Source organism: Pleurodeles waltl, chromosome 7, assembly GCF_031143425.1.
Source record: "Pleurodeles waltl isolate 20211129_DDA chromosome 7, aPleWal1.hap1.20221129, whole genome shotgun sequence".
Lineage (NCBI taxonomy): Eukaryota > Metazoa > Chordata > Amphibia > Caudata > Salamandridae > Pleurodeles > Pleurodeles waltl.
The window spans coordinates 1,447,880,439-1,447,892,567 of NC_090446.1; the positions used below are offsets into that span (position 1 = coordinate 1,447,880,439).

Below are 12,129 nucleotides of genomic sequence, written 5' to 3' on the forward strand. Positions count from 1 at the left end.
GTATGATCACAAGAGGACCTTTTCCCATAATTGCATTGCTTGTGTACGCATTCTTATCACCATCCGAAACTAGTCTGATATCACTCAAAAGATACCTATTTGGTAAACAAATCTGAGATTACAGTTTAGGGGTTGTACAAGGCCAGCTGATATTCTGAAATGCCATGCTTAGAGATGTGAAAGACTATATATCTGTGGTTGGAGTCTTCAAGGGATGACAATTCCTCCCATAACACCCTTATCAGAAGACTCCACAAGATTGCCATTCAAAGATTTTCTCTCAAAAGAATCTGTTCCTTCCTCACCGGAAGAGCCCAAAGGGTCAGGCTGATACACTTCACATCAGAGACCAGGACAGTGAAATGCAGAGTTCCATGGGGTTTATCCCTCAGCCACACCCTTTTCAACATATTTATGACACTGCCCACCAATAGTATCCGATCACAAGACATCACCTTAATCTCCTACGGCAATGACACCCAACTCATCCTCTTTTTGACAGACAAGGCAACCACCACCAGGACCAACTCCACCAACTGCATGACCATGACAGCAGACTGGATGCAAATTAACTGCCTGCAGCTCAACTCCGACAAGACAGAAGTACTGTTTTTTGGCAACAAGACCTCCCATGGGACTCGACTCCACCTGGTGGCCATCGGAGCTAAGACCAACACCCAAAGACCACGCAAGACATCTAGGGATCATCCTAGATGACAAGCTCAACATGATGGCTCAAGTCAATGCGTTGTGTACATCCTGCTCCCACATCCTATGCATGCTACAAAAGATTTTCAAATGGTTGCCTCAGAACTCCAGAAGTACCATCACACAAGTTCTCATCACCAGCAGAGTGGACTACAGCAATACTGTCTATACTGGAATCTCCAAACTCCTACACAGCCTCCAGACCATCCAGAGCACCGCTGCAAGACTCATACTCGACCTTCCACGCCACGCCACACCCACATCACAATGCACCTCAAAAAGCTTCACTGGCTCCCCCTTCACAAGCGCAGCCAATTCAAATTTCCCACACACACATTCAAAGCCCTACACAACACAGGACCAGAATACCTGAACAGCTGCATATTCTTTCACCAATCCACCAGACAGCTACGCTCTGCCTCACTCTCAAATCACACATGTTCCCCGTATCTGCAAAAGCAACAAGCATTTGCAATGCAATGGGTCTCGCGTTTGCTCGAGTTAAAGCTATTAGCGTTGTAAGCTCCTAAACAGACTTTTCTTGCCACATAAACTGAAAATGAAAAGTAAAACAGTTTCACATAACCATCCAGACCTTTCTTACCACATAAACTGAAAATGAAAAGTAAAACAGTTTCACCTAAGCGAGCCGACGCCCGCCATGAGCGCAAAGCAGACACACAAAAGGAAACAGAAGCTCGCTCGCAGTGAAACGTATCGACAAAATTGCAATTATCCGTGTAACCGGCAAAAGAGCAATTATCCACATAACTGGCAAAAGTGTAAATATCCATGTAACAGGGTCGATGTCATGCAAAGTGCTCCACTACTCCCAGGGACATCGTGTTGGCTACGAATTGAAGAGAAAAAGTAGTCCAGAAACCATACAAAAAACATGGAACCTCGTATGTTTTCAGTACTTTACTCGTGCGCTCGAGGGGGCCCAACGCCAGAAAAGGCATGACGTACGCATACCTTTCACTAATTAAATCAAGCGAATTTTAAAAAGCAAGCTCAGGAACCAACCAAACTGATGGGCGTGGTTAAAAGCCCACAGAGAGATTACACCAGGGACAGAGCACTCCTTCTCCTACATCACACCGAAGACATGGAATAACCTCCATCAACACATCAGAGTCTCCTCCTCACTTCTTGAATTCCATAAGAAGCTGAAGACCTGGCTCCTTCACTAAGCACCTTGCACACCTCACACCTACACACCTGCCCAAGCTCCTGGATACCCTCTTGGGTGATTAGTACGCTATAGAACTCAATATAACATAGCATAACACACATGTGCAAATATTCAATTTGGTACAGGCTCAGACAGTAAAACAAATTGGTTGAGCTGTGCTCATGTTAGCCATAAGAACAACACCACAATAGTGCTACAGACCACTCAGGGGTCAGCAGAGGCCCCTTAGTGGTCTGCAATTTATTAGAGCCACCTGGCACGTAGTGCAACTGAACTGTGTTAGTTCCTGCTAAGGCCATGCACCACCGTTGCAAGTGAACTGTGGTTATGAGGCTGTGATAAGGCCATGCACCACCTTTGCAAGTGAACTGTGGTTATGATTGTGTACCAAGGCTGTGCACCCACATTGCAAGCAAACTGAGGTTATGAGGGTGTGCTAGGGCCGTGCATCACCACTGCAAGTGAACTGTGGTTATGAGGGTGTGCTGAGGCCATGCACCGCAATTACAAGTGAACTGTACTTATGGTGGTGTGTTAAGCCCACACACCATGGCAAGTGAACAGTGGTTAGGAGGCTGGGCTAAGGCCATGCACCACCACTGCAAGTGAACTGTGGTTATGAGGGTCTGCTAAGGCCATGCACCACTACTGCAAGTGAACTGTGGTTATGAGGGCCTGCTAAGGCCGTGCACCACCACTGCAACTGAACGAAGTTTTGAGAGTGTGCCAAGGCCCTGCATCACGATTGCAAGTGAACTGTGGCTCTAGGGTTATGCAATGGCCGTGTACCACTAATACAAGTGAACTGCATGATGAGGGTGTCCTGAGGCCCTGCCCCACCACTGCAAATGAACTGTAGTTATGAGAGTGTGTTAAGGCCGTTTACCACTATTACAAGTGAACTGCGGTTATGAGGGTGTGCTGAGGCCATGTACCACTATTACAAGTGAACTGCAGCTATGAGGGTGTGCTGAGGCCGTGAACCACCATTGCAAATTACCTGTAGTTATGAGTCTGTGTTAAGGCTGTGCACCACTGGAAGTGAACTGTGGTTATGAGGGTGTGCTAAGGCCATGCACCACCACTGCCACTGAACGGAAGGTATGAGGATGTGCCATGGCCTTGCACCACCATTGGGAGTGAACTGTGGCTAAATGGTTATGCAACGGCCGTGTACCACTAATACAAGTGAACTGCAGTTATGCGAGTGTACTGAGGCTGTGCATCACCATTGCAAATGAACTGTAGTTATGAGAGTGTGTTAAGGCTGTGTACCACTATTACAAGTGAACTGCAGTTATGAGGGTGTGCTGAGGCCGTTTATCACTATTACAAGAGAACTGCAGTTATGAGGGTGTGTTGAGGCTGTTCATCATCATTGCAAATGAACGGTAGTTATAAGAATGTGCTAAGGCTGTGCACCATTGCAAGTGAACTGTGGTTATGAGGGTGTGCCAAGGACGTCCACCACCACTGCAACTGAACAGAAGGTATAAGTGTGTGCTAAGGCTGTATAAGTGTGTGCTAAGGCTGTGCACTACCATTGCACGTGAACTGTGGTTATGAAGGTCTGCTAGGGCCATGCATCACGACTGCAAGTGAACTGTGGTTATGAGGGTGTGCTGAGGCCATGCACCACCATTTCAAGTGAACTGTTGTTATGGTGGTGTGCTAAGGCCACGCACCACGGCAAGTGAACAGTGGTACAAAGGTCTACTAAGGCTGTGCACCACCACTGCAACTGAACGGTAGGTATGGGGGTGTGCCAAGGCCATGCACCACCATTGCAAGTGAACTCTGGCTGTATGGTTGTGCAAAGGCCGTGTGCCACTATTACAAGTGAACTGCAGTTATGAGGGTGTGCTGCGGTCGTGCACCACCATTGCAAATGAACTGTGGTTATGAGAGTGTGCTAAGGCTGTGCACCACTGCAAGTGAACTGTGGTTATGAGGTTGTGCTAAGGTTGTGCACCACCATCAAGAGTCAGATAAGCACAACCATTGACCGAGCCCACTGCCGCAATCAACCCCTATTTTATGCAGGATTCATGAATTTGCTTCGTATGTGCACCTGGAGATGCTCGTTTATAAATGGGTTTAGCATCTGCCTGCAACCTCTGCAGCCATTTGATATGTACACCTTATTCTGCCTAGCCGTGCTTATTCTGCACCTCTCGTGAACCCTGGGCAGGCCTGTTCCATGCTTAAGGATCCGCAAACCATGGGTCCCGAGGAGTGACCGGTCTACTGTCGCCATGACAACTCCATCTCTTCCTATATCCTTGCTCATTTCGCCCACTTGCAGTGAAGGATGCATTATTCATCGGTATAGATCATAAACTCATTGGGGGACGTGGGTTCTGCACATAATATAAAACGCCTCCACAGCACGAGGCATGCGTAACATTTTTTTCTCTCTCTCTCTCTCTTCCAGCCAGCGTCTATGGAGACCGGGACCCCTTCGTTTATGGTAAGGAGTCCTATAGAGCATCACCTCTCAGTAGGTGCACAGCATCCAAACCCCTCACTCTGGTGCAGTAACATTTATCTGCACTTGTAAAACAGGTTTTTTTTAATAATCTATTCTCCCTTTAGCACTATGTGGGTGGCACGAGGCTGTCTTTACTATGCTCAATGCAGCACAATAGGGAGCTGCAACACACAAGTCTGATTCACCGAGGGCATTAATATGAAGTTGGTGCATGCCCTCACCATGTGTTCATGGAATTTTATAGGAAGCTGGACCATGCCACTTCTCTATGAACCACAACATTTTTCAGATGAAACTGGAGAATGCCACTGCACTGTGCCCGATGAATTTCAATGTAACTTGGAGAATGTCACTGCACTGTGCCCGATGAATTACAATGTAACTTTGAGCATGCCACTGCACTGTGCCCGATGAATTACAATGTAACTTGGAGCATGCCACTGCACTGTGCCCGATGAATTACAATGTAACTTGGAGCATGCCACTGCACTGTGCCAGATGAATTACAATGTAACTTGGAGAATGCCACTGCACTGTGCCAGATGAATTTCTCTATAAGTGCGAGCATGTCACTGCACTGTGCCCGATGAGTTGCTATATAAGTGGGAGCATGCCACTGCACTGTGCCCGATGAGTTGCTATATAAGCTGGAGCATCCCACTGCACTGTGCAGATGAGTTTGAACAGAAGTTGGGGAATGCCGATGAATCTTACCCAATGTATTTCAGTGTAAGAGGGAGCAAGAAACAACTCTGTGCCCGCTGCCCAGGGTATTTCAATGAGAATTGGGTCATGCCACAACACTGTGTCCAATGCATTTAATTGTAACCCGTAGCACGCTGCTACACTGTGCCCAATAAATCTGAACAGAAGTTGGAGAATGCCGCTGCATCCTGCCCAATGCATTTCAGTGTAAGATGGAGCAAGATACAGCTCTGTGCCCACTGCCCAGGGTATTTCAATGGGAATTGAGTCATGGCATGACACTGTGTCCAATGTATTTCAGTCTGATTTAGAGCATGCTGCCACACTGTGCTCAAGTTAGGTCAATGTGAGTTTGAGCATGCCACCACCCACTCTACAAGGAATGCCAATGAGAGTTGGTGCATGCTCCTACATTGTGCTGGTGTAAGATTTGATTTGTGGGGTACCATGCCCAGGACCATGCAACACCCCCGTAGGGTGAAGCAGTCAAAGCAGCCCATATCAAGATCGCCACTTGCAATATGGCAATATATATATATATATTTACATTTATATATATATTTATCCAATTCGTCACAGATCTAGAGTTCTGGAGGCACCTTAAATACAGCAGTCTGAGATGGGCTCCGGCAGCCCACGTATACAACACACAATCCATTTCCATCTCAAGGAACTTCTCAGACACTCATGGTGCAGTTTGAAAAAAGTCAATTGAATCCACACAGTTGGTCCTCGGCCGTAGCCTTGTTCATGGTATGGGGGGAATAAGAAATTCAGTACATTTCAACAAAACACCTACGATATAAACAACAAAAAAGGACAACAATACCAGTAGCCCTGCAAGATGCATGAAAATAGGATTGCCATATTGGAACATGTTTAAAAATCTACTGGTCAATATATTAGTTTGTTTCTAGCGACATTTGTACTAAAATGAATCATAGTTTCTTAATATGTATAGCTACAAAGGGTATTATATCCATTGAGACCATCACCACACAGATCCTTTTCATACCCTGAAAATGTGTAAAGTATGCCATAGCCATGTCAGCCATAAAGGTAACTACTCCAACTTGATCAAGACAATATGCTCTGCAGTAAAAAATCCACGCATTATACCAAAGCGTCCCACTTAGTAAAATATTGAATATACATATTAAAACAAAATGTTGTTACTGACACGGGTCGACTTAGTAGTTTTTTGTAATAACTGTTGGACTTATCCCAAATTTCCTATGGTCAACATAATTGTAACTTGAAAGTTCCCAAGTGCTTAACTTATATTACTCGATAATACAACAAAGATCAGCGGGTGTATTGTAATATGCCATACAATCATCAAAATTATAAATTCTCACCAGCGCACTATAAGTAGAACAATGATACAATTTACAATTATGCCCAAGTGGGCTGACAGGCAGTTACTGTGCATATGTGCCATACCGCCATCTGTGCACCTGGCTTAGTAAGAAAATAGTGATACCTCTATGAAAACCAGCCTCCCCGCTGCCCTGGGGACCGCCTTCAACTAAATGTAGTGTGGGGGACCACCTGGCCCCCCGCAGCCCCGAGGACTGCCACCTCCCCAGGGCTCTAATAAAATACAGTGTGGTGGGGCTGCGTGCCCTGCAGCCCTGGGGACAACCGCTACTTCCCAGAGCTACTTAACGTTGGAGGTGCTCCTGCTATGTCCCAGGATGCACACGCAGGACATAGCTGTTTCCTCTGACTTGACAGGAGCTTTGACAGCTCCCACCAAGTCAGAGCAAACACTTCACTTTCTGAAATTGAGAGCTGTTAAATAGCTCTCACTTGCAGAAAGTTACATTTTCATCTGTTTCCCTGCACACAAATATTCGTGCAGTGAAACAGATGAAAACATTGCACCCACAAAAAGGGGGTGGTATTTGAAGCAGCTCCCTCCTTGTGGGAGCAATGCTGGCTCCATCAGGATACGGGGAGCCGACTAGGACTGCGAGGGCCTTGAGGCTCCCCCCTACAGCATCCATAATAGGACATCCTCATTCCTTACTCCTCATCCCTACTTCTCATCCCTGCTTCTCATCCATCATCCCTACTTCTCATCCATCATACATCATCCCTACTTCTCAACCATCATCCCTGTTTCTCTTCCATCATCCCCACTTCTCATCCATCATACATCATCCCTACTTCTCATCCATCTTCCCGACTTCTCATCCATCATCCCTGCTTCTCTTCCATCAACCCTACTCCTCATCCCTCCTTCTCATCCCTACTTCTCTTCCATCATCCCCACTTCTCTTCCATCATCCCTCCTTCTCATCCCTCATCCCTGCTTCTTATCTCTACTTCTCATCCATCATCCCTACTCTTCATTCCTCATCGCTCAGTCATACCAACACATTTTCAGTTTTGTGAAATACACCTTCACACTGATTGGTTGGGAACATCAAATCAGTTATGAGAGAGAGCTGCATTCTATTTCACTGAAAAACAGCCTTCTCGTTGCACCCCTGGGTGAAGAGGAAGGAGACGAAATGCAACTGTGTGTTTGTTTCCAGTGAATTCAAGGCTGCACAATATTTCATTTTATTTAACTAAGTGTTTTTCTGTTCACAGAGGCCTCTGCAGAAAGCTCTGCTGATTTGGGAAACACAAGGAGCCCACAGCTTGGGCCATAAATCAGTTCTCGGAGAAAGGGTTATCAAATCTAACACAAACAATTATAGCTCTTGTCCATACCCTCTTACACCAAACGCTCCTCTCCAAAACACTTCACCAACCCCTATACTTTTCAAACACCACTCACCAGCAGTAACTCACATACAAATCAGTCACAAATAACACTATCTCCATATCTCGTTTACTGCTCACACACACACACCAGCACATCAAAATCACAAACACTTTCAAAATACTATCCATCACACCCACTACCACCCTCCAGACTACACAAATAATGCAAATCCAGAACCAACTTTACTCTAACATTCACATTCATTACCAACATCTACCACAAACACCCCAACACAGCAATATTCATTCACCCGCCTCTCATCCATTGCACAATTTAGAGCCTTACAATATGACCCACATGTTCCATTACCGCCCCTAACTTATACTCCTTCCACCCTAAACATATGCAAACAAAATATACATATGCCAGTCCTCACAATTTCAAATCCTCATGTCTATTACACAACAAGGCTACTCTACCAAACCAAAAAACACACCATCTCACTCACAACCACCATCTCCACTACCAACACATGCAGACCCCACAAAATGCCTTCTGAGCCTGCTGGACATGGAACTCAAAAGAGAAAAACAACACTATTGTGACCCTCATACAGTTAAAATCAATACTAATGACACACCTGTTACAAGTTCAAAATATACTGATAACTCCTTTACAAAATAAATTCACACCACCACCAAAACACAATCTCTAAACTGCCTATTAATAAATGCCCAGTCACTCTCTAAAAACAAGTACCACATCTACGACATATTCACCGACACACAGCCTGACTTACTCTTCATAACTGAATCATGGTTGGGAGATCACATGGCCCCAGTGTTGCATGATGCTATTGCTTCAAGCTATCAAACCATCACACAAAACCGTATAGGCAAAAAAGGAGGTGGACTAGCTTTGTATATTTAAACAAGCAATAAATCTCAGCAAAACATACAACATCTCTATACAAGGTTGTGAGGCCCTCCTCACCAGCTGCAACCCTACACCAACTACCTCCTGTAACTTTCTCCTCCTTTACAGACCACCACCTAGCCGCCGAGCCGTCACATTTCTTTGGCGCATTGGTGGCACGGGCTGCTGACCCATATCCACAAGGCCACGCAAAGCCACTTTGCATGGTTCTACATGGGCTTGTAGATATGGAATAAGGCAGCGCAGTGCAAGTCGTTGGTTGCCTTACTTTATATTGGGGAGGCATTTCTATAGGTGTTTCCTGGGTGTTCCCACTTAACACCCATGGATTTTGAGGTATTCATAGATTTACAAGGTTTTTTTAAACCTGGGAATGCATCAAAACCTCACGGCACCCCACGGGTGGTGTGGAAGTGACACAACACGGAGAAAAATATTTTTTCTCACTGTTTGTTTCCTCTTTCTATGTGTGCTGCATAGAAAGAGGAAAACTCCTCTTTGGATTGTTTTTGTGTCTCTTCCTGCACAAAAACAAACATCCCTGCAATGCAGGCATCCTTACACCGTGGTGCAAGGGTGCCTGCATTGGTGAAGAGCTGTAATTTGTGCGCCAGCGAAGGGGAAAAGGACAGGAATGTGCCATATCTCGTAGATCACAGTGATCAAGGCTACAGCCGAAACACATTGAGGGGGTCATTCCAATTTCGGCGGGCGGCGGAGGCCGCCCGCCAAAGTTCCCCCGCCAGAAGACCGTACCGCGGTCAAATGACCGCGGCGGTCATTCTGACTTTCCCGCTGGGTGGGCGGGTGACCACCAAAAGGCCGCCCGCCCGCCCAGCAGGAAAGACCCAGCAACGATGAAGCCGGCTCCGAATGGCGGAGTTGCTGGTGTGCGACGGGTGCAGTGGCACCCGTCGCGATTTTCAGTGTCTGCTAGGCAGACACTGAAAATCTTAATAGGGCCCTGTTAGGGGGCCTCACGACACCCGTTCCCGCCAGCCTCTTCCTGGTGGTGTAAACCGCCAGGAACAGGCTGGCGGGAAGGGGGTCGGAATCCACATGGCGGCGCTGCTTGCAGCGCCGCCGTGGAGGATTCCCTGGGGCAGGGGGAAACCGGCGGTTTCCCTTTTCTGACCGCGGCTTTACTGCCGCGGTCAGAATTGCCCCTGAAGCACCGCCAGCCTGTTGGCGGTGCTTCCTCCGTCCCCGGCCCTGGCGGTCCATGACCGCCAGGGTCGGAATGACCCCCTGAGTGTGAACCATCTGCAACCATAGATCTGCAAATGAGCGAACGCATTCACGAATGTATGAGAATTCTTTCATGTGGTGAGGAATTAATTGAGACATATTGAGGGCTACCAGAACCCTCTTGGTCCGCCGTTATAAGTGCCTTTCAAACTCCGGATGAAGGTTGGATAGATGTATCTGTGTGTGTGTATATATACACACACACATATATCTATAATATATATATTTATATATATTATATACACACACACACACATATATCTATATACATATACCTATAAATTGATTTAAAACACAAAATAATCTATAAGGTGTTAGTGGAAAATTAAAATTTACAAAGATGTTTTGGTGAAAGTAATAGACTACATAGAAAACGATGTCATTGTCGAAGGAGTTCTTGAAAAGTGATTTTTGCAACAGGTGGGTTGGAAAACGATGTTAGGACGTGGAAGTGTCTACTCTCTGTGCCCAGCACAATTCAAATGGAAGTTGAAGCCATAAGTAGGCATAATGATGACTGAAGTAGGCATAATGATTTTCCAGTTTAGGAAATCATTATGCCTAATTCAGTCAGACTTTGTAGCAGGCTACTCATTGCACCCAGGGATCTAGATAGAGCTGGAGCGGGCTGTTAACTGTGGAAAACACATTTGATTCGGAGGTTCCTTTATTGTGACTTATGTATTTTAGTTGTAGCTGACCTCCTATTGGGCCAAAAGTATTTCCACTGCTCCTTAGAATTGTTCTCTTGCTATGCCTAAAATAATTCAAGGGTAGATCTACCTGGCCTCCAGCTGTGACTAATATCATTTCTAGGGGAAGCATATTTCTTTTTCTGCCGAATGTACTTCCGTTTAGTTTGAGCAGGCCTCTAATTGCTCCCTTTACAGTTTTCTCTGTAGTTGTGGGCTTCATGCTGCAATAGATTGAGGTGCAGTCTCATGCTACGTCTCTCACATTATACACTCTCTCGTTGTCTTAAGAGTTTTTTGCTGTCCCTCCCCATCCATGGAGTCACACAGAGCTAATCTCCCATTATTGTCTCATGGCTTCACCTCTCTCCGTGTAAAGTTTCATGCCATCCCCCTCAGCTTTGGAGGCATTATTCTTTAACCCTCTATTGTAAATTATTATGCTGTGCCTCTCACCCTCTCTCATTCTGTGCTATCCTTTATCGACTGTGGTGTCAAATACCATCTCTCACCTATTGTGAATGCCATCTGGTTGCTCTCTCCTTTGGGTGGCTCACACAGCTACTCTTGTCCCTTGAAGTCTTGTGGTGTTCCTCTCCTTAGGTAGTCCCAGTCTGTCTCTCCATTTAGCGCTTCATTTCTTCCTTCTACAATTCTGCAGTTTCACGTTTACCCTCTTCGCCTGTGAAGGTTGAAGGGGTTTTCTGCCTGTTTAGATTTTCACGCAGCGCCCTCTATGAATGGCGTTTCTGGCCTTCCCTTTCTGCTTGTGGACCATCTCACTGTGTGGAGTTTCATGCTGTCTCTCAACTCACATGATGTCGCTTTCCTCGTCTGGAATTCCATGCTGTTCTCCTCATTGTGTGGAGATTCACGCTGTCCTCCTCGCTTTGTGGAATTTGATGCAGTTCCTCCTCTCCCATGGACTTTCATGCTGTCCTCATCGCTGTGTGGAGATTCATGCCGTCCTCCTCACTGTATGGAATTTGATGCAATTCCTCCTCTCACATGGGCTTGCATGCTGTCCTCCTCACTGTGAGGAGATTCACGCTGTCCTCCTCACTGTGTGGAGATTCATGCTGTCCTCCTCACTGTGTGGAATTTGATGCAGTTCCTCCTGTCACATGGACTTTCATGCTGTCCTCCTCACTGTGTGGAGATTCATCCTGTCCTCCTCACTGTGTGGAGATTCACGCTGTCCTCCTCACTGTGTGGAGACTCATGCTGTCCTCCTCACTGTGTGGAATTTGATTCAGTTCCTCCCCTCACATGGGCTTGCATGCTGTCCTCCTCACTGTGAGGAGATTCACGCTGTCCTCCTCACTGTGTGGAGATTCATGCTGTCCTCCTCACTGTGTGGAATTTTATGCAGTTCCTCCTGTCACATGGACTTTCATGCTGTCCTCCTCACTGTGTGGAGATTCATCCTGTCCTC

General features: G+C 46.2%; 1 protein-coding gene across 1 annotated transcript in view; it reads left to right on the forward strand.

Moving 5' to 3' along the window:
• Positions 1-12,129, forward strand: part of LOC138246470 (sodium/potassium-transporting ATPase subunit gamma-like) — a 116,108-nt gene that overhangs the window by 80,052 nt on the left and 23,927 nt on the right. Inside the window, exon 2 of the mRNA XM_069201108.1 lies at positions 4,338-4,373. Coding sequence (XP_069057209.1) covers positions 4,338-4,373 — 36 coding nt within the window. The remainder of the gene's footprint in view (positions 1-4,337; positions 4,374-12,129) is intronic.